The sequence below is a fragment of the Mirounga leonina genome, unplaced genomic scaffold (assembly GCF_011800145.1).
Source record: "Mirounga leonina isolate KUSES-001 unplaced genomic scaffold, KU_Mleo_1.0 Mir_170, whole genome shotgun sequence".
In the NCBI taxonomy this organism is placed as follows: domain Eukaryota; kingdom Metazoa; phylum Chordata; class Mammalia; order Carnivora; family Phocidae; genus Mirounga; species Mirounga leonina.
Genome location: NW_023270433.1, coordinates 10,484,184 through 10,509,748, shown reverse-complemented (window position 1 = coordinate 10,509,748; position 25,565 = coordinate 10,484,184). Strand labels below are relative to the sequence as shown.

Below are 25,565 nucleotides of genomic sequence, written 5' to 3'. Positions count from 1 at the left end.
TTTCAGTTTAATTCACCCCCACCTCACACACAGAGGGCCTCCCCGGCCCACCTTGCCCTTACCTTTCGAATGTCCTGGATGAAGACCCAAAGACCCAGATTCAAGGCTGGGCTCTGCCCCTCACTGGCTGCCTAATTTGGAGACAGCCCTCAGTCCTTATCTGGAAAATGGGTATGACGGCCCCTCCTCACAGTGGGTTAAAGGTAAAGGAGAGGAGGCCTGTAGGGGGGGGCCAGCTCCGGGTACTGAATGCTCCTTCCTTTCCCACCGTCCAGGCGGAGGTGGGGGTGGGGAAGTCCAAGTTTATTTGGAATCCAAGCCTCACAAGGTGGCCCCTTCTAATCGAGTGACTTCACCTGCGAGTCGTGGGGAGAAGCATAGCAGGTCCGGTCCAGGAACTGAGGAACTCCCGGCAGGGGTACCCCACGTGCGTGCGCTGCCACCGCTCGGGCGCCTGGCCACTCCGGCGCGCGCAGGAGGGCGGGGGTCCCTGACTCTAAGCGGCTGGGGCCGAGGGGCGGGGTCTCCTAGTCCCGCCCCGGCCCCGCCCCGCCCCCGCGGGTTTCCGTGCGACGCGCAGAGCTAGCGCAGAGATGCAGCCGCGGGACCTCGTCCCTGAGACACTTCGCAGCGGGTGAGCCGGCCGTAGGCGCCAGGCCAGACGCAGCAGGTGAGGAGCTCGGCTCTGAATAGGGAAGGGATCAGCGCGGGTGAAGTGGGGGGGGGAGGGGGGCGCTTGTCCTGGCCCATCAGCCTAGGAGGGATTTCCCCACTGGCCCTTCGCGGAGGAGGGACACGCAGTGTCGTCCCGGACTTCGCATCTCCCTCTTGGGTGCCAACGAGTGTATGGTGAGCAAGGAAGGTGGGGCAAGGAGTTTGTGGGGGACAAATACGGGCAAACGTGAACAGGGGAGTGAGGCGGTCAGCGTTTAATGAGCACATACTATGTGCCCAGCACATGCTAGGGACCAAGGCTCAGTCTTGGACCAGACTCCTACCATTCCCCACCCAGAAGGTGGGGGGGGGGGGTCAGGTGCTGTTTAAAAAAGCAAAAGTGGGGCGCCTGGCTGGCTCCGTGGGTACAGCATGCAACTCTTGATCTCGGGGTGGTGGGTTCAAGCCCCACCTTGGGTGTGGAGCCTACTTAATTAAAATAAATAAATAAATAAAAAGGGGGAAAGTGACAATAAAGTGCTTTTCAGAATCCCAAGTGTGAACCCCCATGTATTCCTCTGTGGGGATGTGTTTGATTTTCACACTTAGGCCCTTTATCTGGAAAGGGGAAAAGGGTATGAATTATCACTGGTGATGGCTCCAGACGTCCAGATGGCATGAGGCCAGCTGGCAGGCCACAGAGGAGCATTCTTTGTTCTCCAGTGTTTTCTGGGACCCACTGGTGCTTGGTCACTGTTGGGATAGAGACCCAGGAAGCCTGAAGCCCCCCAGACTGCTAAGAGTGACCCCCAAACCACCCACGATTCGGGTATCCTCAACTCACTACAGCGCATGGCCATGGCAGGCCTGCCATCGGTGCAGGGTGGAGGCAGTGATCAGAGACCGGTCCTCCGGGAGGTGCTGAGGGAGTGGGAGGCCAGTCCAGGCAAGAGGGAGAGTGCACTCAAAGGTCTTAGAAGAGATGCTGCCCGGAGAAATGGGAGCAACTCGGGGGACAGGTGACTGCAGGGGGGTAGGGGGGAAGTGGATAGTGAGACCAGTGAGGCCAGCGAGCTCAGCAGAGGCCTCATGAAGCAGAGACTTCGTGAAGCAGAGCCTTGAATGCCAAGCTCTGAGCCCAAAAGAACACAAGGAAGCCTAACAGGGATCCCGTTTTCTGTTTCCGCCTCTCTCTGGCCAGGCTGGGGCTGCTGCCTTCCCTCCCCACCCCCCAGCCGTTCCCAGCTCACCAGGGCTACAGCGTTCCCCAGCTGTGGTACTAGAAGGGGCTCCTGGAGACCATCCTTTTGTGCAAGTAAATGTCAAGTAGATGTGCCCAGCCCATCCTGGGCTCCCAGCCCAGTAAGGTTCCGGGAGCCAAACATGGGGGAAGATGACCCCGTAGGAGACAGAGGGGGTAGTAAGGCAGGACGCTGAGCTCCTTTCCTTTGCTTCTTTCCTTCTTCAGTCCACAGTGGCCACATCTGTGACCCTTGCTGTCCCTCACCTGCCCCTGCTGGATTCAGAATGGCCTCCTGGTGCTACTGCGTCTTCTACCTCCTGGTACCTGAACCTGGGGGATGGTGGGGGAGGGGGGGCTGGGGGGAGGCGGCCACGGGGACTCAAAGCTGCTGGGTTCCAAGTGGGCACCTCTGAGGTCATTGTGAAGGTCACATGAGATAAGCCCTTAGCTTATCCACTCCGGGGGGGGGGGGGGGACTTGAACCCAGGTCTGACTCCAAAGCTTGCAGCTTCCAATGCATCCTGCTGGCGCACACAGTAGGTATTCAATAACTGACCTGACCCAGCCCCGACCTGTCCTCTTCTTTCTCAGATAAGGAGTCTCTCTGGGACCCCCTCCAACTCACCAGCTGAATCAAGGAGCTCCTGGGTGACAGGTTGGTATGAGGGCCCCAGAGGGGCTCCCCCTTCCCCCAGCTCAGCCAGCCTGTGGTCCACCTGGTGCACTGGCCTCTAAGGCAAAGGAAGGAGAAAGATGCCATTTAGTTCAACCCCATCATCCCGGGCCCTGGGCTGAAGGTTTCACTTGGGTCCATCTTATTCTTGCCACCATACAGATGACAAAACAGGCTCAGCAAAGGGACTAGACCTGCCAGGTCACAGAGCATTCAGCCTTGAATGAGTCCCAGTTCAATGTCCACGGCCAGCCCCACTTCAAGGGTCACATGGGCACACACTGCTCTCCCACACTGTCTCTCCTCTGACCCTGCAGCTCCAGTGGGCCCCAGTGAGGTGGTGGAGACTACAGATGGGGTGTGCAAGTCTCCAGGGCAGCAGCTGAGCTGGTGGCAGGCTCAAGAGTCCTGTGAGCAGAGGTTTGGCCACCTGGCACTCGCGCCCCGACCTGAGGTCCTTGCTCCATGGCTGCCCAACCCCATCTGGGTGGGCCAAAAAGAGGCCCTTCTTCGGAGACCCCCGAAAAGACGTGAGTGTGGGCCCAAGGCCTGGGAGGAGGAGGTAGGGGGCAGAGGCTTTGGCGACCTCCAGAGAGGGAGCCCACAGTGACAGTCCTCTTGGGTGGAGCCCAGAAGTCCCCGTCGCATCTCCAGGTTCCCTTGTCCTGGACTAAAATAGAGGGTTGACAGCCTGGGTATGGGCCCTGGAGCCCCCATTTCTTCCTTCCCGAGAGAGGGAGATACCCCAAAGCCCAGAAGGGGCCCTGCAGCTGCGCCAGTGGGTAGCCAGAGGCTGTGCGCAGCTGGGGACACTGAGGTCCCGGCCCGCATGTCCCCGCAGGCGCGCTCACCACGGCCGCGCTGGTGTTCAGGGAGCGGACTGCGGACAAGGCGGCGCGGCTGCGGACGCCCCTGCCCGCGCTGGGGGCGCTGACCGCGTGCGCGCACGTGCAGTGGGACGCCGCCTCGCCCGACACGGCCGCGCTCTTCTCCCGCGCGGCGCCGGCGCTGCCCAACGCGCTGCAGCTGCGCGCCTTCGCCGAGCCGGGCGGCGCCGTGCACGCGGCGCTGGCGGTGCGCGGCCACCACGCGCCCTCCCTCGCCGCCTTCCGCGCCGACGGCCGCTGGCACCACGTGTGCGCCACGTGGGAGCAGCGCGGCGGGCGCTGGGCGCTGTTTGCCGACGGGCGGCAGCGCGCCGGGGCGCGGGGACTGGGCGCGGGCCACCCGGTGCCAGCGGGCGGCATCCTCGTGCTGGGCCAGGATCAGGACTCTCTGGGCGGCGGCTTCTCGGCGCGCGATGCCTTCAGCGGCAACCTCACCGGCTTCCACCTGTGGGCTCGGGCGCTGAGCCCCGCGCAGCTGCGCCGGGCGCGGGCCTGTGCGGCGCCCCCCGGCGGCCTGCTCTTCCGCTGGGACCTGGGCGCCCGGGACGTCACGCCGTCGCTGCTCCCGCCCCTGCGGGTGCGCCTTCTCTGTCCCGGTACGCCCCGCCCCGCCCCGCCCACTGGCTGCTAGGCCCCGCCCCACCGTTCGGCTCAACGCCCCGCCCCCTGGCTCCTGTAAGCGGCCTTCTGAGCTCGAGACCCAGCCCACCTCTTGCGAACCTGGCCACGCCCAGCCCTGGTCACGCCCTCCCCAAGCGGGTCGGGCAAATGCCCAGTCTCAGTAGCCTGAGTGAGTAGGGTCACCGCGTAGCGTCCTTGACCGGCCTTGTGCTGGCTACAGCGCCCTTCACCCGGGTTCCCACGTTGCCCCCTAACTCGGGGGCTGTGCGTCCTGGCCCCCTACGGTGTACAGGTGCCTTCAAGGCCCGAACAGGCCGGTGGGTCACAGGGGCTGCTTGGGAGCCAGGTACATCCCTGACACCTGTCCCATCCCTGCCAGTGCTCTCAGAGGAGTGCCCTACGTGGAACCCAGGATCCCGTACCGAGGGCTCTTTGCTCTGCCTTCAACCACGGCCCTTCCTCTGCTGCTACCGGACAGGTGCGCCCTGGCAGTGCCCGGGGCCCTGCTGAAGGGGAAGCCGGGTATGGACCAGTGTAGGCCAAGGGGGAGGGAGCAGTTGGTACAAACGGGGAATTCAGAATATTCTTAAAGTCTCAGGGTCTCCACAGAGTCCAAACCACAGGACAGTGGGGCCAGACAGACCCGGAGGTGAATCCCAGCTGTGTGTCCTTGGGCAAGTGATTTTGCCATTGTATGACTCAGTTTCCCCATCTAGAACACTGTAAGGCTCCAGAAACACAGCTGCCAATATGCTCTTCCTCCCTGGGCAGCAAATGGTGGATGGGGCACCCCTGAGCCATGTCGCTCGAGCGTCCATCCATCCTCTCCTTTGCAGAGACTTATCAGCGGCTGCAGGACGCCCAGTCATGGCCTGGCCAGGATGTTATCAGCCGAGTCAATGCCTTGGCCAACACCATTGTGGTGAGCCCCCCTTCCAGGGGGCTGAAGAGTCTGGGGACACTATGGGTCACCTCCCTGCACCTCAGTTTCCTCACCTATAAAGGGGACACCCACCTAACATGTCTTCAGCAATTAAGGTTGTTCATATTCCCTATTTTGGAGCTCTTGAGAGCCGGGGGCTTATGACATGTTTGACATGTGCCCACCAAGAAGACCCTAGTGGGGCCCAAGCAGGGCCCCTGGGAGGTCTCTCCTAACAGCCAGACCAGCTGTAAGTGGCTTCTCTGCCCACAGCTCCTCACGGACCCTCTCTCTGAAGTCCATGGACACCTGTCGCCGGCTGAGACCTCCAGCTTCCTGGGCATTCTGGAGAGAGTCCTGGCAAAGGAGGCAGCTCCCCTGGGGCCTGCTGCATTGCTGGCCGTCGTGCACTTCCTGAAGAGGGTGACAGCCCTTGGGGCTGGGGAGCCAGAGCCTTTAAGTGGGCCCTGGGAGCAGCTAGGCCGGGGCATTGTGTCTGTGGCCAGCCTGGTCCTGGAGGAGCAGTTGGCTGGAGCGTGGCTCTCAGTCAGCGAGGTGAGGCTGGCAGGGCTGGGGGAGGCGGGCGGGGGGCCTGGGCTCCAGCTCCATCCTTCCCCCCAGCTCGTGCAGCCATGGGCCAGTCAGTACCCATTGCTGCGCTCTAGCTCTCCATTCATCAAAAGAAGCTCCTCTTAAAAAAAAAAAAAAAAAGATTTTATTTATTTATTTGAGAGAGAGAGCACAAGCAGGGGGAGCAGCAGAGGGAGAGGGAGAAGCAGGCTCCCTGAGGAGGGAGCCTGATGTGGGACTTGACCTGGGGACTCTGGGATCCTGACCTGAGCTGAAGGCAGACACTTCAACCAACTGAGCCACCCAGGAACCCCAGAAGCTCCTTTTTTGTCTATTACAGAAGTTGAACTTCCACACACAACCACTCTTGAGTAATAATTTCTGCAGTTGGAAATAAGAGCCACTAATCCATAAGGACCTCCCCCATATCCAAGAACCTGGTGACCCCCTTAAGAGGGAGGTCTTCTATGCTGGGTGTTCAGCCATCTTGTCTTCCAAAACAGCCCAGATGCTCAGGAACACAGGATAGGTGCTCTCCAGAGAAGTTGTCCCATTACTGCACACCCTCGCCCCCCATGCCTGGGCCTCACCCCCCACATGGCTTCTCTTTTGGAATCTAAAGGTTGAGCACCTTCTGTAGGTCTAGCACTGAGACCAAAGAAGGGGGAGGCACGAACCCCCCTTCAGAGTGTGCCCAGTTGGCCAACGACCAGCCAGGAGGCACAGAGCACTGGGAGGCCTTCGCCTGGGCTAGGCGATGCTGTGGATCAGGAGAGGCTCGGAGAGGTCAGAGGAGGCCCATCGGGCCAGGCCTCAACACCGGCCTGAGGACCCAGGACTTGATCCTGGAGGCCCTGAGGAGCCACCAAGCATCTGCAGCAGGGAGGCCGCTTCACCGATTGATCGCTGGGAATGCGTTCACCACAGCGGGCAGAGCGGGGGGCAGCAGGGTGCGGAGCGGGAGGGAGCTGAGATGCGGCTCCTCCCAGGTGGTCGGCAGCCCCATGGCCCTGGTGGCAAGTGTACAGCGCCTGGCGCCCCTGCTGAGGCCCGTGCTGACCTCTGAGCGGCCCCGACTGCACATCCAGTGCTGGCGAGCCGGTGAGCCTGCTTAGCCACCCATCCCACACAGCTGGGCCCTGCGCGGGGCCGAGGCTCAGACGTCTCTTCTCAGCCTCCATCACTTTCATTCTGTTTCCTGCCTTTGCCCGAGCCCTGCCCTCCCTCCAGATGCCCTCTCTCCCTTGACCTCCTAGCAAACTCCTATCTATCCTTCAGAACCTTGCTGGAGCATCAACTTCTCCAGGAAGCCTTGCCTGGTTTTAGCTCTCTCCTGACAGTCAGTTCCTCCTTCCGCTGTCACCCCGGCGGCTTGAACATATCTCTTGTTGCATTTGTGGTAATGACCTCATTCCTCCTGAAGCTCCCTGAGTGCCAGGACCATTTCTGAGTCATTTCTGCATCTCAGGCCAGACCCAAGTACACACTCAGTGAGTGTTTGTAGATTGACTGGGGCGCATATGGTGGAACTTTGGCAAAAACTGTGTCCTTTGGGCACCCAGTGGTTTCTGGGGGCACATTGATATTTGGTTCCTGGCCCCCAGGGACCTGCCTCTCAGTGATCCTCTGCCCTGGACTTGAAGAAGTCAGACTTACCTTGGGCGAGGTGCTGAGCCTCTCTGAGCTGGATTAGTGGCCTGGACCTGTGGCCAGGAGAGGGGAGGCGGACCCTGCTGGCGGGGGCCAGCTCAGCAGAAAGACCTCCCTCTGGAGGTCCGGCCACCCAGCCCCGTTTGATCCCAGGTCTGGAGGTGCAGAGCCTACACTTGAAGGAGGCCAGCAAAGAGGGCTATGTGTTCACGATGCCCCATGGGCATCCAGAGGGGCCCGGCCACATCCGCATCCCTGCAAGTGAAGTGAAGCAGCTCCTCGGGAAAGGTGGGTATGGGGGACGGGTGGGGAGTGGGTCCCTCTTGGGGTCTGGGTCAGCCCTCGTGTTGCTAACCCCACTACTTTGAATAAGTCACCTCACAGTTCAGAGCCTGTTTCCTTATCTGTAAGACTGTCCTCTTTGTACTTGCCTTGTGGGTTGTTATGAGGTTAAAAGCACTTGTCACATAGTAGGTGTTCACTGAGTCTCCTCCACTGAACTCCACGCATTTCCTCTTGGAAGTGGGTGGTGGAGGGAGCCTCCACCCTTGCTGCCACCCGGGGCTGGAAATCAGGACATGGAGCCAAAAGCCTTAGAGCTGGCTGGTTAAGTGCATGAACCATGGCTGGTTGGAATTCCAGTTCTACCACTTATTAACTGTGTGATCTTTGGGAAGGCAGTTAATCTCTATGAGCCTCAGTTTCCCTATCTGTAAGGTGGGCAGAGCAGCTCCCTCGGGGCCAACCCGTGGCACTTGCTCAGTCACGGGGTGGGGTCTTGGGCCCCCTCCCCCTCATCCAGGCCTCTCCAGAGTCACCGTGATCCACAGCTGGTTCAGCTCGAGTGTCTTCCAGCACACCCTAGGGGATCCTGGCCTAGAGCCCCAGGCCTCTCACAGCTCAGAAGAGGCAAGCAAGACGCAGAGGTGAGTGGGCCCCACCCAGTAGGCTGCTGAGGGTCTAGATCCCCTCCCCAGAGAAGGCCAGGCCTCCATCTCATCCCAGAGCCCTCATTCTGATAGGTACATCTGCCTTTAGCAGCCAGGACCAAACCCTTCCCTTCCCCAACACACACAATCTCTCTGGGCCTGCCAAAGGCGTGCCCCTGGAACCTGGCTTGACGACGGTCTGGGGTCCTGGCTTCAGTACTGAGACTCATTCAGAAGACAGGGCTTACTGAATTTACTAGCAAGTCCCCAAAGCAAAACTGGAACCCATGTGCCCTAATTCCAAGCACAGGACATTTCCTGATGTTTCTTTGGACACAAAGGGTATCATCTCCCCCTCTCCAGGCCGTCCAGGACCTCTCCCACACAGCCAGCTGGTGCCCTTAAAAGCTCCCTTTCTCCCCGCAGGTTTCTAAGCACCCAGGTGGGCTCAGCCATCATCTCCTCTGAGGTATGGGATGAAACCGGGGAGGTCAGCACGGCCGTGACCTTTCACCTACAGCACCAGGCCCAGGTACTGGGCAGGGGGCGGCTTCTGGGAACTGCCACCCCACTACACTTATCCTGGTTTGATGCCCCCTACCCCAATATTCATTCATTTAAACCAAGATCTAAAAATGTTCAAGAAAAATACCCATTCACAAGCTACCCCATTGTCTTCAAGGGAACGGAAAGAGAAGTAGTATATTCCACACTCCCTTTATGCTGGGTGCCTTAAATAAGCAACGTTCATGTAATTCTCCAACTGCCCGTTCGACATAGGCAAAAAGTGAGCTTGGCAGAGGGGCTGTGATGGGCCCCAGCTTGTAAGCGGCAGAGCTGAGATTTCATTATACGTGTGCATGACTCGAAACACTGGTGGTTCTCATTGGAACATCCAGGGAGATGTGCAGAGGTCTGCATGGCAACGTGCTCCTGAGATCTGGAACAGTCGAAGTGCCCACCAAGGGGGACTGCGCAAAAAGCCACGTGCAGCTACGCACTGGAATAACCCGCTAGGGTTATGCAAGGAACAGGTCTTTTTCTATAACCTGACAGGGAAAGATCGCCAAGAAATGTTGCTTAATTTCATTACATGAAATACACAAATTCCTTCCTGCTTTTGAAACATTAGTTTCAGAGAAAGCTAAAGTCAGCTTTGCCCACAACCACGAATCCTGACACGTACACACATGTACACATACCCCACAGTTTATCAGTCTTTGGTATGTCATCCCAAGATTGTAAAAATCAATTTGATTGAAGCAGATAAATTTCCATACACTAAAAGGTCCATTTTAAGTATACAACTTGATGGGTTTTGACCAGCATATACACTCAGGGACCTCTGCCCTAACCAAGGTAAAGACCGTTTCCACCTTCCCAAAGGGCTTCTTTGGCCCCCATGCCAGGCAATCTTCCTCCCCTTTCATACCAGGGAATCACTGATCTGCTTCTTGTGACTATAGATTCTGTCTTTTCTAGTGTTTCCCGTAAATGGAATCATAGTATATGCTGTGCTCTAGCATCTTTTGTCAGCTGGGGTTTTTGAGAATCATCCATATTGTTGCCTGTTTCAATAGTTTGCTCCTCTTTTTTTTTTTTTTGAAGATTTTATTTATTTATTTGACAGAGAGAGACACACAGCGAGAGAGGGAACACAAGCAGGGGGAGTGGGAGAGGGAGAAGCAGGCTTCCTGCGGAGCAGGGAGCCCTATGTGGGGCTCGATCCCGGGACCCTGAGATCATGACCTGAACTAAAGTCAGACGCTTAACCAACTGAGCCACCTAGGTGCCCCAACAATCATCCATTTTAAAAGCAAATAACAGGTTTTCTTTGTGTTCCCAACACCTACCATAGGATCGGAGACCTAGGAAAAATATTACAGATGAATGAATACACTGGATAATAATTCAGTCAACCCAAGAAATACTACACCCTCGAGAGGCATCATCACAGAGTGGTGGAAAGAGCATGACCAAGTCAGGACCCACCCTCAGCTCTGTGCTGTGTGATCTTGAGCAGATTAATGTCCCTCTCTTAAGCTCAGTTTCCTCATTTGAAATTACATGAATTTATACCTGTCTCCTAGGTTGCTATGAAGATCAGTCACAATAAAGGACATGAAAAACATGACACAGAGTCTCATATTCTAGTGAGGTGACATTGCTGTTACCCTTTCCAGTCGGGACACATAGCCCAAGTCCTGAGCTCAGGTCACTTTCCCTGCCTGGACTGGGGCTGGTACCACCGGTTGCTTAATGACATCTTATAAAATCTGTGTTGTTGTCATTGTTTAATTACAAAAGTACTAATATGTTCATTATGACACATTCAAACTGAGACCTAGCCATGGTTAAATTAGCTGTGCATTTAATCCCAGACCTTTTGTGTGAGTGTTCACAATTATATAGACCATATATATTTTTTTTACATAAATAAATTCATATTATACATGATGATGTGCAGCTTTTTTCTTTATTGAGCAATGTATAACGGAGCTCTTTCCCTGCCAGTAGATAGAGACCTGTCTGTTCATCTTACCAGGTGCAGAGCATCCCAAGAGGGATGTCATGGTGGTTTAACCGCTCCCCAAAGGATGGGCATTTAGCTTGTTCCCAGTATTTCAATATTATACATGATGTTAGCAGCAAGCCTCCCGCCCTTCCCTCCCCTCTGCCCCTCCACTGGCCTTTTCTCCCCGCTTCTTCACCCATGACCCACGCTGGGCAACCCCTGGTCCCTCCAACTCAGAGGCCTCAACATCCCCCTGCATCCTCCTGGTCTCTCCTCTCCATACTCGTTCGCACACCTGCATGCCCCCCATACACACTCACACACCTGCTCTGTTCCTGTTTCCTGCCCTCAGGCCTTCCCACAGAAACTGGTGGAGCCTGTCTGTGCTTTCTGGAACTTCAGTAGCGGGTGAGTTTCCATTTCCAAGTTCTTTAATTAAGGCAATTTGGTGTTTGTTTTTTTTAAGCCATCCATTCTGCTTGAGGATGAGGTGTGTTTTTTGGTCTCCAATCACCACCTGTCTTGCCTCAGGCCCCTCCCCAGCCCCAGCACAAGCTGGAGCAAGAGAATCTGTTACCCAGGAGGAAGTAAGCTCCCCGTCATGGGAGATATGCGAGCTCACTCTGTGGGGTGCCTAGGAAGAGACCCATCTGTCAAATAGGTGTTAGATTTGATGATATATCCAAGGCCAGGGCCCTTGGGCATGTGAAGGAGCAGAGGAGGTTTCAGAGCTGAGCCCCAGCTCCCTGCCCTGGATCCTTAGCTGAACATCAATCACTGTCACTTAGTAATTAATGCAATTAATCAGTTGTAACCACTGGTATTGGCCCCATGGCCCCCTATCATCCCTGAGAGTGTTAAGTGCATTTTACAGATGGGAAACTGAGGCTTGCCCAAGGTCACAAAGCTGGTTGGAGGCAGAGCAGTGATGGGCCCCAAGCTTTGGAGAGAGGCTTTCCCCGGCTTGCCAGCTACCCCCACCCCCACCCCATTTCAAGAGCCCTTCTGTTCCCTGCCCTCCCCCCAGCCCAGCCAGACCCAGGGCTCTCGTGGGCCCCTACTGGCTGTTCTGTGGCCACCGTGTACGAGGACTCGACTGCCTGCTTCTGCAACCACAGCACCAACTTTGCTGTCCTGTTGCAGGTGTATGACGTCCAGGTGAGTCCCAGGGAGGTAGCGTTGGGCGGGGGCAGTGGGGAGGTGATGTCGGAACCAAGTCTTAAATGATGACCAAGAGTGAACAGAAAGGCATTCGCAGCAGAGTCAGTCTGAGCAAAGGCAAGGAGACTAGAAATGGCAGGCAGACTGAGCACATTCCAGAACTTCGATGTGTCTGGAGCTCGGTGCCAAGCCCAGGAGAGGAAGAAGACGGAGGGACAAGTGCGGGGGTCAGATCCCAGAGCCCAGGATGCTCATGCACTGGGCTGGGGACCAACAGGAGCGTGTTCCACGGGCGTTGGATTTGCACCGAGGGCGCCCTCTGGTGCCAGGAGTGAGCTGGAGGCGCAAAGAGCAGCGAGGGGTCTGCGGGGCAGAGCACAGGGGCCTGGCCTGGGGGGACAGCGGGCAGATGGAGGAGACGGGACTGAGGGAGGAGGAGGTGGTCTGGGACAAAGGCCTGGGTAACTGGGGGGTGAGGGAGGCATCTCAGCGAGGGCACAGGAGGGTGACGGGGTGGGGCCGGCCACGGGGCCGAGGGCGACGGGGCAGGAGAGGGCTCAGCGGGAGATGAAGAGCCTGCAGGTAAAGCCGTGGCTGAGATGAGGTCAGAACAGGAGACGGAACCAAGGGAGGCCCCTGGGAGGACCCAGCATTTACACCCAGTCCCGGGAGGAGAGCAGGACAGATGTGCTCACTAGAGCTGGCAAGGGACTCAGAGGGGTCACTTGCTAAGAGACTGAGTGACACAGGGCCAGAGGCTCAGGAATGCCAGGGGCCCTTGGCGTGCTGGGGAGCGCACTAGAGAAACTTGCTCTCAGACACATTCGTGCCGTGAAACCAGAGCGGGGCCCTGTTTGCCTGTCAGCTTCACGCCCCCCCCCCAGCCCAGTGTGTGTGGGGGTGTCACTCCCATCCAGTGCTCTCAGGAGCTGTGGAATCAGTGAAAGCTGGACTGATCAGGGCCAGGTTAGGGAGAGCTAGCAGGAGAGGACATGAAAATGCTGTCTTATTAAATGCCTGCTGTATGTAAGCCTGGCCTTGCTGCCTGGGGCTGTTGCCATCCCTGCTTCCCTGCAGACAAGGAGGCTCGGGGAGCCTTGCTGGACCGGGACAGGGTGAGGCCTGGTCTGCTCAGGTCAGGGCGGCGACAAGGTTACTGTCCTCTGGGGTCTTTGGCCCTCCTGCAGAGGAGCGCCGAGGAAGAGTCACTGCTGAGGACGCTCTCATTTGTGGGTTGCGGTGTGTTCTTCTGCGCCCTGGTCACCACCTTCTTGCTCTTCCTGGCAGCTGGGTGAGACGAGCTCCGGGCGTGTCCATCCTCGTCCCAGAAGACCTTGGTCCAGGGTCTCCCTTAGGGCTGTGGGTCCCCTGTGGAGCTGCCATCTCTATCTTCATTAGCTCACCCACAGGGACCCGAGCAGGCAGAGGCTGATAGCGGGTGGGGGCTGGTGCTGGTGTCCTTGTGACGGACTCCTGCCTGTCCAGGGTCCCCAAGTCAGAGCGAGCCACGGTCCACAAGAACCTCACCTTCTCCCTGGCCTCTGCCAAGGGCTTCCTCATGGCCAGCGAGTGGGCAAAGGCCAACAAGGTGGGCACCCAGCAGATGTGCTTGTGAGCTCAGGGGGGACCAGCCTTTTCTGGGTTGCCCCCCACATCTTCACTTGGCTCCATTTCCTGGGGGGAGCAAGGCCCAGAGATGAAAAAAGGCCCAGAATGGTGAAGGTGGGCCCAGGGCACTGCCCAGAGACCTTCCCCACTGATACCTCCTTGGGTTGGCGATGCCAGGCATGGGCAAGGGACCCAGAGCAGGGCTGCGCCCACAGCTGGCCTTGGTGGGGCTCGGCCACCCTCCCACCCACAGGTGGCATGTGTGGCCGTCACAGCTGTCATGCACCTCCTCTTTTTGGTCGCATTCTCCTGGATGCTGGTGGAGGGCCTCCTGCTGTGGAGCAAAGTGGTGGTCGTGAGCGTGCGCCCGGGCCCCAGGATGACGCTCTACTACGCCACAGGCTGGGGTGAGGCCCCTCGGCTCTCTGCTTCCGCTCTGTTCTCAACTCTTCCTTGTGCGGCCTCTTGCTGTTCAGCACCGCCCGATCCCCATCTCCACCAGGCACCCAGCACCCATCTCTGACGCAAGCTCAAGTTGCTCAGCTCTATCACCCCCCAGCGTTGCCCAGCCCCAGCCCCTCTTCATCGTCTTCCTCTCCAACCACGTCAACTCCCGACTGCTAGCGCTGCCTCCCTGATCCGTGGCCCGCTGACCCGCATGCTGGTCACCACCCTCCTTCTCCACTGATTCCCAACCCTAAGCTCTCAGCTCCATCCCAGATGTCCCGCTCCCCAGCCCCTCGGGGCTCCGAGGCCGCCCCCGGAGGATCAGGCCCACCCAGCCCCCTGCCCAGATCTCCCCGTGCCCACCAGGGCGCCTGCTGCCGTGGGACAGCTATGGGCGGCAGCTCTGGGGTAGGGCCAGGTCCGCGAGAGGACAGGCTGCGAGGCGTGGTCCCGAGGGCACTCATTCTTCTCCCAGGTGTGCCTGTGGCCATTGTGGCCATCACCCTGGCCATGTCCCCCCATGACTATGTGGCCGCCGGGCACTGCTGGCTCAACGTACACACAGACACCATCTGCGCCTTTGTGGGCCCTGTGCTCTTCGTGCTGTGAGCGGGGAGGCCTGGGGGGAGGCAGGGCGGGTCACGCTGGGGAAGGGGGAGGCCCTTTCACCCGCTGACGCCCGGTCTCCAGGCCAACACTTGCATCCTGGTCCGCGTGGTCATGGTCACTGTGGCCAGTGCCTGCCGCCATGCCCACATGCTGAGCCCACAGCCCTGCCTGCAGGAGCAGGTCAGGATCCAGACATGGTGAGGCCCCGAAGTGGGGGGAGCGGATGGGAGGCTCATCAGATGGGAGCCTATGTGAGTCCGTGGCAGCAGGATGTGGACCTGAGGCCATGTGCATTCACGGATGCAAAGCTATCCCTGAGCATAAGTGTGCACATGCGTCCCTGCTCGTGTGTGCACGCACGCACGCTCATGTGTGCGGACGTGGGTGAGCATGCGCCCACGCATGTCACCTGCGGGATGGTAATCAGTCCTAAGTGTCAACGAGTGGGAGGCCATGTAGACACGAGCCGCTTTCCTGGGAGCTCGCCGTCTACTGATGGCACCGATGGCCTAGTAGGGACAAGGTAGGGGAGACCCCCAGATCAGGCGGTCCCCAGAAGTTCAGGTTCAGAGTGAGGATTTAGGTCCCCACCCCTGCAGGAACTCCCCTCACTCTCCAGGGCCATGTCCTGCTGAAAGGAGGATCCCCCTGCCCTTGCTTTCCCCCACCCCATCCTTGGCAACCCAAGCCAATGGGTCCCCGAAAAGCCAGGGAGCCCCAGGGGTCCCTAAGAAGGGAAGACTTTGGACTCCAGGCCCCCTGGATCCACTGCCTACGCCTTAGCCCTCCCTCTGGACAGCTGCGACACCCTTCCTCTGAGCCAGGATTGGGACTGGGACCCCATCTCACCAGTGCCAACCATTTCTGGGTTTGAGAAGGGACAGCCAAGTCCGGCTGAAGATTCCGGCTACACCTAAGTCCTGAGCAGGGGACCCCGGTCGGCCACTCCGACCCCTCTCCATACACCTCCCACGTGCTGCCCTACCCAGTAGCCTGCAGGGGCTCCCAGGCCACCCCGGCCTCCCTCAGCCCTGCCTGCTCTCCTGCAGGGCCACGGTGAAGCGGGTGCTGGTCCTGCTGCCCGTCCTGGGCCTGACCTGGCTGGTCGGCATGCTGGTGCACCTCAGCCCAGCCTGGGCCTACGCCGCCGTGGGCCTCAATTCCTTTCGGGTACTTCCAGGCCCTGGGCTCAGAGGGAGTGACTGGTTTGTCAGGAGGCGGGAAAGGAGTGTCCTCTCCGTCATGGGAGTCACTGACAGCGACCAGGGGACGTCGTCAAGAGGCAGGAGGGTGAGGGCAAGAGTGGGAACCAGGCCTCGAATCAAAGAAGCAGCATATCAGGGAGGATTTTGTGCCCACAGTTTACAGTCGAGGGAGCTGAGGTCCAGACACTCAGGGGTGTGGCAGAGGTTCAGGCTCCTGGCTGGTGCAAGAGCTACTTGAGGCCTCGGCCACCCGTGACCTGTCCCCTCGGGCTCGGTGGGTGGCCCGCTGTGGGGCAGCGTTAGGCGCTGCGCTGGTGAGGGCAGCAGTTAGAGAGGGCTTGGTCAGGAGGCCGACGCTCAGCCCACATGAACGAGGCGGTCCCGGTGACGCTGCAGCAGGCCTCCCGCGGGCCTGTGTCCGGGAGCCACGGAGAGGGGTCAGGCCCCTGTGCCCAGGGGGTTTGCGGTCCCGTGGGGGGACCCAGATGCAGACACAGACAGGCACACCCCAGGGGCCTGAGTTCTGGGAGGGAGGTGGGTCCAAGCAGGGCCTCTCTGGCCCTGCCCTTCCCCTCAGCCTTCCTCGCGCCCCCGGCAGCTCTTCTGCTGCCCGCCCCTACTCCTCCCAGCTCCTGTCAGGGCTGAGAAAGGGAGTGGCTCGGGGGTGGACAAAGAAAGCTCAGGAAATGAGGTACAAATTGTGCCCGGGGTCCATGTGTCCCAGAGCTCCTCCTGGGGACCTGCTCGCCTCTCCTGGGATGAAGGGGCCAGTCAGTCATCCATCCTCGTGATATTTGTCGAATGCCTAGGAGGTGCCAGGCACCAGGCACTGTTCCAGGCGGGGGAACAGAGCAGGAACAGAGGCTGCAAAATGCCGTGTTCTTGTAGAGCTGACCATGGCCAAGGGCAGGTGTGAAGTGTTGGTGGGGGGAGGGCAGCAGGGATCGAGGAAGGGTGCCGAGGGTGGTGACTACCAGGTCCCGTCCACGTCGCCTTCTCGCCCTGGGCCGTGGGGACGCGCCACTCTCAGCCAGGCGTGGGAGTGGAGAGAGGAAAGAAGGGGCTGCTGCTGGGGAGCATGGAGGCCATGCCCAGAGAGGCGCCCAGAAAATGAAGAAAAACGGGGCTTCCAGCTACTCCCAAGGAAGCACGGCTCCCAGAGACCTGTGTGGGCCTGAGCAGTGGGGGGCGGAGGGCAGCGCCGCACCCCTTCCCGGACACAGAGCAGCCCTTCCTCAAGCCCCACGCTTCCAGAGCATCCTGGGTTCAAATGTGGGCCCTGCCGGGTTAGGCTGCGACCCTGCCTGGGGTGCCCCCACCCCCCTGCAGGGGTGGCCGGGGCAGCTGCAGGCCATTGCCATGGTGACCACGGCGGTCATCCCTGTGGTGGCCCTCCGGTGGGCAGCGCTGTGGCCGCAGAACCAGTGCCACCTCTCGTCCCCCTCCCTCCGACCCCCTCCCCATCCTTTCCACTCCCCTTGTCTCGCTTCTTCATCTCTTCTCTGAATTTTCTCTGCGGTTCCTTCTCGGTCCCCTCCTCCTCTGGCATGGCCCTCCCTCTGTGTCTCCCTTTCTGTTGACCCCTGACCCCCCCACCCCCGCCGGCTTTTGTCCTTGAGCATGACCCCTCTCCCCCTCTCAGTCAGCCGCAGACCTTCCTTGCCAAGGTCTCCTGGTGAAGGAGGGAAGAGGCTGCCTTGTGGGGTCAGATGGCGCGTGACCTGGGCCCGCCCGGACGTTCCCGGGACCATCTCCACGCAGGTCCCCCAGTCAGGCTGCCTTCTCCGGGTCCCTCCCCACGCCTGGCCTTTCCTCTCCTCTGTCTTCCCTCCACCTGCCGTCCCTCCCTGTCTTCCTCACCCCGCTCACCTCCAGGTGTCCCTCTGTCACTGTGGGGCATCAGCTGGGCAGGACCTGCCCTCAGGACCGCCCTCCTTCCCTGGAGCCGGCCTGGGGCAGAGGGACTGAACTCGGCTGGGCCTCAGCCGCTCTTCGGGGCTGATGTGTCTCCTTGTGGCTCCTGGGCAGGGTTTTGTGACGGGAGAGCTGAGCCGCACTTCTAACCAGCTCTGGTTCCTGGGGCGGAGGGAGTCCTGTTGGGAGGCCCGGACAAGTTGAAACAAGCCTCAGCTTCCACGTCTCTATACAGGGGATCCTACTCTCCATCTCCATGGGATCCTTGTGGGGTTCAAGGGAGGTGACATTTGCAAAGGGCAAAGCACCACACGTGGCACCCACCAGGAGCACCAGGAGCAGGCGCGGATTTGTTTCCTTCAGGCTCTGGGGGCCCGCGCTGGGCCACGTACTGGAGAGAGCCAGCTAGTGCGCAGGATCCCAGAACTGAGCCACACACCCACAGCATGGCATGATGGAGGCCGAGAGGCTGAGGGAACGTGGGGGCAGGCTGGGGACAGAGGAGCCACTCATGGGGAGGCAGAAAGGGTGCTTCCTGGAGGAAGAGATTGTCGGCCAATACCCAAACTCAATGAGAGAGAGGAATGTTTTAGGTCAGGGGAGCATGGTGGGATCCAACGGACACATGAAGTGGGGACACGTGAGCTGGTGAGAATGGGACAAGAGGAGGTGTGGGGGCCAGACGAGGTCCCCAGAGCTGTTGTAAGGAGCTCAGATGTGATCCCAGGGGTGCCAGGGAGCCTCGGAGAATGTTAGGCAGGTAGGTGCTTGTGGGGTTGGGGTGGAGTTTGAAAAGCTGCCTTTGTTCGGGTGGGAGGAGCGGAGTGGGTAAAAGGCTGCAGAGGGGAGACAGGCTGGCTGGGGGGAGGGGAGGCCTGGGGGCACCAGGGCCTGTCTTAGGGTGAAGGGTGGTATCAACCCAGTTGGGGCCTAAGAACCAGGGAGAGCAAGCAGTCAGGCTCTGAGGCTGAAGCTAGAAGGCCTCCAGGAGGCCCGCTGGACACCAACCTGTGTCCTCCAGTCTGAGCCTCAGGGCAGGGGATATTTCCTGTCCAGGTAGAGGAAGGCCTAGGCTCCGAATTCCACCTGCTGGGTCACACTTTGGCCTGGGACTCATTGCTCTGTCCCCTGCCCCAGGCCCCACGGTCCCTCTCCATCAAACAGGAAGAATTAATCCACACTGCCCCAGCATGGAGCTGCTATGAGGGTTGTCACCCCAAGTGTGATGGTACTTTGTGAGTGGCCAGGCCCTCTTGGTCCTCACGTGTGTGGGCGGGAAGAGCCAGCTACGACCCAGCCACCCTGCTGAGTCCTTCACACACAGCAGGAGCTGAGTCCGGGCTTCTGCTTTCCAGGTGAAGAGACAGAGGGTCAGAGAGACACTCGGCTAGAGGCACAAATCAGCATGCATTCACACGTCTGCTGTCCCAGGACTTGATTTAGCCTCGATTTTAGGAAGGTGTCCCCCTACCACCACCACCCACTCTTGCAGCCATGATGAGGCTGTGAGGATGGGGCAGGTTGGGGTGGGGGGACGCAGAGGGACAAGAGGGCAGAGAGACTGGTGGCCCGAGGCTGAAGGCATGGGGTCGAGTGGGGAAAGGCCCCTTCTGGTTCTCTCTGCCATAGAATGTCACAGATGTCCCCTCCCAAGTGCAGGAGAGGGGCAGGGCAGGATTTGTGTCCATCAGCCTCTGTCTCTCAATATCTCTGGGTATCTCTGGGTGTGTCTCTGTTGTGGCCGCAGGGCCAAGGGGGGGGTGACACCCACCCACATGCTGGGTCTATCCCCAGGGACCATACATCTTCCTGGTTTATGCTGCCTACAATAGGGAGGTGAGTTGGGGACACCGGCTGCTGGGGGGTGGGGTGGGCAGGGCTAACTCGCAGGGCCCCTATGGCTGGGGATCAGGGGGAGGGTCCTAGGCCTGACCCTGATGCCCAACCCCCAGGTCCGGAGCGCCCTGCAGAGGATGACGGAGAAAAAGACAACAGAGGCCTTCACGGTGGGTGTGGGCAGGTGGGGATCCTGGGGCGGGAGGTCCCACTCACCACCAGGATTCCAGTGCCCACACCGCTTCCTTTCAGGCCTGCTCCAGCCCCATGGGCCCAGGGTCCCGCCTGAGGTTCCTGGGTCCCTGGGAGGTGGCGCAGGACAACCCTGTAGCTTTGGTTCCAGCCCGAAGACATTTGGCTGTTAGAGGTAAGGCCACACCAGCCCCCACTCTGAGTACTACCCAGAGCCTCAGTTTCCCCAGTGCTCAGGTAAAGCTGGGAAGGCGATGGCAGATCCTATTAGCCCATCCGAAAGACAAAGAGACTGAGGCCCAGAGAATTCTGCAAGCACGGGGCCTGGGGGATGGCTTAGAAATGGCTTATTTTTTTCCACCACCACCAGGGAACAAGGGCCCCAGCTGCCTGGCCCAGAAGCAGGGCTTGTCCAGGGCCACCTCCCTTGGGTCTCCATGCAAAGGGGGTTTGGGGGTTCCCAAAGCCAGGTGAATAGATGAGGTTTGGGGCCCTGAGACAGAGCATGGGCTAAATGACTTCAAGCCCAGTCCAGGAGTTTCAGTCCCAGCTCCTAGTTCACCTGCTGTGTGCCCTTGGGCATGTTACCTTCCCTCTCTGGGCCTTAGTTTCTTCATCATTAATCTGTGGAGTAAACCTTTGAGTGGATCCTTAGGGTCTTTGATAATGAGGTCCTGTCCAGGGCGGGAGAGCAGAGAGAGAGCTTCCTGCCTCAACCTCCGAAAAGTTCACCTACTCCAGTGTTTTTCTCCGTAGGGACCCGCAGCCCCAGAATCCCCACAACCTTCTCCTCCATTGCAGAACCTGAGAGACCGGTGAGGCTGGGACAGGGGTGGCAGGGTCTTGCCAGGGAGCTAGCAAGTATGTCCCACAGGGTGGGGGAAACCACAGGAACCAGGGGAGGGTTGGGGTAAGGGGGCTTCCTCTGGGGATCCAAGGGGCCCTATTCCTCAGTTACCAGGTGGTAGGGCACTGGAAACCGCCCGGAGGTGCTGACTACGCACAGGCAAAACCTGAATGCCAAGGCCACTGGGGGTGGAGGAGTCATCACCAAGGTCGCCCAGGCTCCCCAGGGCAAGGGGGAGTGGAAGGAGTGGGGGACCCCTCCCCTGACGACCTCCTCTGTCCTCAGGCTGTGGAGCTGACCAGCATTCAAGGCGTCAGGTACAGCTCCCACCCCAGCGGGTTCCCCTTTTCCCCTTGGCACCTGGACGCCCCCCCTCAGCCCCACTGCACCGGGATGGAAGTGATCTGAGAAGCGAGCGCACCTGACCTCCCACTACTTGCGGGGTCCTTCCTCTTGTTCTGCTCCTTGTCAGTGCTGAAAGTCCCCCATTAGCACACTGGGGGCCTGTCAGCAAAGTGCAGTGCTCTTTGGGAGAGGCACACTCCGGATAGATTTGGGACCCCTTCGCAGAGCCGGTGCTGCGGGAGGGGCAGTGAGCTAGGAGCCTGCCTTCCTCTGTGCACCCACTCCATCTGGCCCCCCAGGCCCAGCCTCCTGGCCGCACCCCTCCCAGAGTCCCTATCCTGATGCCTCGTGGGCTGAAACGACTTCCAAACCTGGTGAGAAGCAAGCGCTTTTTCCTCGCAGGCTCCGTTCCCCCAAGTGGAGGGCTGATGGGGGCCTGTGGGCAGCGGGGCAAAGCTGGGGCCACCCCAGTCCCTGCTCAGGGAGAGGACTGAGTCTGGGGAGCTCAGCCTGGCCCGAGGGGAGCCGAGGGGCCTCTGGCCACTGTCAGCCTCTCTCAGCCTGGGTCCCCCAGTCTTAGAACACAGCTGACTGTAGGAGGGGCTGCCAGGCACTGCCCCGCCTCAAACCGGGGGATCCTTCCCAGCGTGGGCAGGAGGCCCGTTTGTGCGGCTGAACTGGGGCTGGGCTCTGGGCGAAAGCCCTGCGTTGGCTGACACCTTTAATCTGGGGACCTGGGGAAACTATCCTCCCATCGTGCCGATGGGGAAAGTGAGGCACCGGGGCAGTCACATAGGTGTAAACGGAGGCACATTCGAAACCCAAGTCTGTAGGACCCCAGGCTCCCGCGGGCCTCCTCCCCTGCCTGGTGTCCCAGTCCCAGGGAGCCTCAGCACCCCCCTTCTGCAACGTAGGCAGGGGGCGCCCCCTGCAGGCCAGCGCGCGCTGGGCCTGCCGCAGGGCCGACCGCGCCCCGGTCCCGCGGGCCCCCAGCCGCCCCCCGCCCCCCGCCCCGCGCACCCCCGCCCCTCCCCCCACCCCCGCAGGCGCGGCGCCGGTGGGAACAAGAGCGGCAGCGGCGCCTCCGCGCTCAAGTGACAGCGCCTTTGTCTCTGCTGAATGGGTGCGTTGCTAAGGCCGATCGTAGCAACGGCGCCGCTTCCACCTCGGCCCGCGGCCGGCCCCACCCTCCGGACCCCCAACCTGCCTCGCCCTCCCTCCGGACGCCCTAGCCCCCCTCCCCCTCCGCAGCCCGCGACCTTCTCAGGTGGCCCGAGCACGAGGTTCCTCCCGAGGCAGCCACCGCCCTTCCCGAAAGCCTCTGGGCATCAGGTGTTCGAGAGAAACTGAGGCTCAGAGAGGGGATGGGGGAGACTGCCTAGGGCCCCCCGGGGCCAGAATCCGCCCCTCCCAGGGCTTCCCCCAGCCTCAGTTCCCAATCCCCTCCAGGGGCCCCCGCCACGATTCTCCGCCAGCTCAGCCCAGCACCTTCCTCCCAGGTTTCTAGAGAGAGTGCGAGCGGACCTGCCTCCAGGCTCTGCGTGGGGACCTCTGAAAGGCCCCACCAGGGGCCCCTGCGGGACAGATGGCCTCTGCCTCAGCCTCGCCCTGGCACGGTGCCAACGCTGCTGCGCCCCCCCAGCTCAGCCCCCGAACTTTGTCCAAGATTGTTGCCCCCACACCTTGCCCCCCTGCCTGGAAGTTCTGACAGCCCCATGGCAGCTCTCCTAATAAATAGTACTACTGTGACCTGTTCCTCCCTGGGGGTCCCCCTGGCCTGGGGAGTCCCTGGGAGGAGGATGGGACAAGGGAAGCGGCCACTTTGTCTTTGGGACTCAAGACAACCCCAGTTTCATTAACAGGGTAGGTGCAGCCAACACTTATTAGCACCTACTGTGTACCTGGCTGGTACTGAGCCCTTGATTGCCTTAGAGCTGTGGGTCCTCACCTCAGCCCCGTGACCACCATTGCCCCTGTTGTACAGAGGAAGAAACTGAGGTTCAGAGAAGGCCTCCCCAGCTGGTAGCCTGGGGGCCAAGGGGTGGCAGTCACAGTGAGGTGGAGTCACCCAGAAAAGACTGCTCAGAGAAGGCATCAGGGTAGGTGGGACTGGCTCCAGGTACGACGGGTCATGCTGCGGGGGGACCCCAACTCAGACTCTGGCTACGGGACCAGGTCCGGCCACCACTGACTCTGTGGCAGGGGGCAAGATTCTTCTGTGAGTCCGGGTCCCTTCTTAGGTAGAGCTGGTTTCAGGGCCGAGGGGAGCAGCGGTGGTGATGTGTTAGGGCACTAGGGTGGGTCCTGAGGTGGAAGCCAGGCGAAGGAGGGGCCCAGGGACTGCTAACACTGTCCTGCGGACCTCAGGCTGGCCCAGAGGCTGCCGGAGCCAGAGGATGTGGCACAGCCGGGGAGCATCAGAGCAGCCTCCCTGGAGGAGGCACACGTGAGTGGAGGCGGGGCAGGGTTACATGAGAAGCCCCGAGACCCAGCCAGGGACAAGTTGCACCCAGTTCTCCCCATAGCCTTATGTGTCGCTTCCACTCTGGGCCCCACCTGGCTTGTCTGGGACAAAATCTATCCAGGGGTTGGCCCATCAGGCAAGGACAGGGGGCTGGGTATTTCATTCTGGGGATGGGGGCTGTCGAACCTTCCGAAGCCCCTCATCTGCAGAACGGGGGCCATCAAGCCCCACCCCACAGGCGACAAGAGGGTAAGTGCAGTCTTGTGTGCTAGTCCCTGGGCCCAGCACATAGTAGGAATGTCGGCTGTCTTCAGAGAAGGATGTGCAGGGGACTGGGGGCACACAGAGCCCACCGTGTAGAGGAGGTGATGTGTAGGGCTTTGAAGACCCCCAGCAGAGACGGAGGCCGGCAGGTTTGGGCAGGTTTGGGGAGGTTTGGGGCCGGGCAGGTTTGGGGAGGCAGCAGCGGTCCGCCTGCTCTGGGAAGGCCCAGCAGTGCCATAGGGAGGATGCCAGGCTGGGGACCACCGCTGAGGTTCCAGAGAACAAGGCACTCAGCCTGGCTGTCTGCTGCCACGGAGCCGGAGGAGGGGCGCCGCGACACGGGGAAGCAAGAAGGTGGCTCTGAATTGGGCGGCCACTTGGTCTCTACTGCCTGCATTTGCAGTGTCCTCTGACTCCTTCCCCTCACCTCCAGGGGAGGCCTGCCTCCCCGCCGACTAATCATGTGGTCATGTGGACTGGCGGGGGTGGTGGTGGAGGGAGGTCCAGGAGTGGCCACCAAGGAGTCCTTTCCAGTCTCCCCTCCTCCTACTCCATACCCTTCCTCCCACCACCCCCTCTCTTTACTCTCCAGCCCAAATAACTTCGCTTAGGTCCCCAGCCACCTGCCCACACTGCCCCCAACTCTTGTCTTAGCTGGCAAACCCCTGGACATCCTTTAAAACCCAGCTTGGATGACACCTCTGCCGAGAAGACTTCCTGTCGCCCCAGGGGCAGAATCAATCCCTTCCTCCTCTTCGCTGGCTCTTATGTGATGGATCACACAGGATTACGAAATGACTGAAAGGCCTCCTGCGAGACTGGAAACTCCCCAGAGGCAGGAACCCGAGCATCTGCTTCACTTCTGAAGGTGCCAGGCGGGAAAAGGACACTTCTTCTTTGCATAAAAGCCACTGCCAAGCTGGGTGCCTGGCGGGGGGGCATCTTTTTTCTGTCGTGCACAGAGGCATGAAGTGGTCCGGGAGTGGCCCCAGGGGTGAACTAGTCAGGTCGGTCGGGATGATGCAGGTTGGCGTGATGGCTCTGCCCCTTCTTGATGTGGGACCTTGGACAGGCCACTTCGCCCCTCCGGACCTCAGTTTCCTCATCTGTAATCTGGAGCTGCCACCTACCGGAGTGGCTTTGAGGAGCAGATGGGACAACAAAACAGGACAAAGCCAGTGAAGCCCTGGAGGACATCTAGAGCAGAGGCAGCTCGCCTCAGAAAGCAGCCGCGCTCACTGCTGCCTCCCAGCGGGGGAGGCAAGAGATTCAGGGAGAGGGGCCAGGCCCGGGGCCACCAGATGGACCGAGAAGAAAGGCCGGCGCTCCCAAGTCAGGAGGACCCGGGTTTGAATCTGCCCCTGCAGATAACTGACTGCGGGGCACCTGCCAAGTGCCTCTCCTGGATCCTAAGCCCTGCCTGACTGGGCTACCGTAGGGACAGGGACATAAGGGACCACACACAGTAGGTGCTCATGAAATCATTGCTCCCTTCTGCCCAAGATGGCGGTTGAGATGCACGGCCAGGGTGGAACTCCGGCTGAGGCCCAGGAAGACACAAGCATCTCCCAGGCCTCCTGGGTATGGCAAGGTCCCAGGGATGATGTGGGGCCCACAGGCTCCCCAACGGTGCCTGGTGTACCCCCACTCTGGCCCCAGGTTTTGAACCAAAGCTTATCTGACTGTCACGTCAATCCCTATCAGAGCATCATCGCCCAGCCCTAGACCACCCAAACCCACCTTGGAGGTTCTGCTTTGGCCCCAGAATGTAAATAGGCAAAGGTAGCTGGAAACTAATTGCAAAATTTATTCCAGGGCTGCAAGGGCTGGGGAGATTCTTAAGGGCACTTCTCATTTTGGGGCTGCGGGTCTCTGGCCTTGGCAGGGGCACACATTTCAGTGGGCAGGGGTGGGCACTGAGACAGGGCGGTGGAAGGCAAGGGAGAATGGACGCCCAGTCACCTCCAACTGGGCAGGCTCAGCAGAAGCTGCAATGGCAACGTGAAAGC

General features: G+C 60.0%; 1 protein-coding gene across 1 annotated transcript; it reads left to right on the top strand.

Moving 5' to 3' along the window:
* Positions 1–1,506: 1,506 nt before the first annotated feature.
* ADGRD2 (adhesion G protein-coupled receptor D2) lies at positions 1,507–25,281 on the top strand. The gene is given in 27 exon segments (XM_035016588.1): positions 1,507–1,600; positions 2,888–3,100; positions 3,412–4,053; positions 4,299–4,395; positions 4,458–4,600; positions 4,915–5,000; positions 5,274–5,555; positions 6,560–6,671; positions 7,374–7,508; positions 8,023–8,146; positions 8,576–8,681; positions 9,632–9,639; positions 10,902–11,065; positions 11,707–11,822; positions 13,013–13,116; positions 13,311–13,413; positions 13,687–13,840; positions 14,356–14,489; positions 14,571–14,686; positions 15,539–15,659; positions 19,403–19,444; positions 19,561–19,614; positions 19,697–19,811; positions 20,393–20,451; positions 20,769–20,800; positions 23,196–23,274; positions 25,216–25,281. Coding segments are annotated over 27 exon segments (3,501 nt in total).
* Positions 25,282–25,565: the final 284 nt, after the last annotated feature.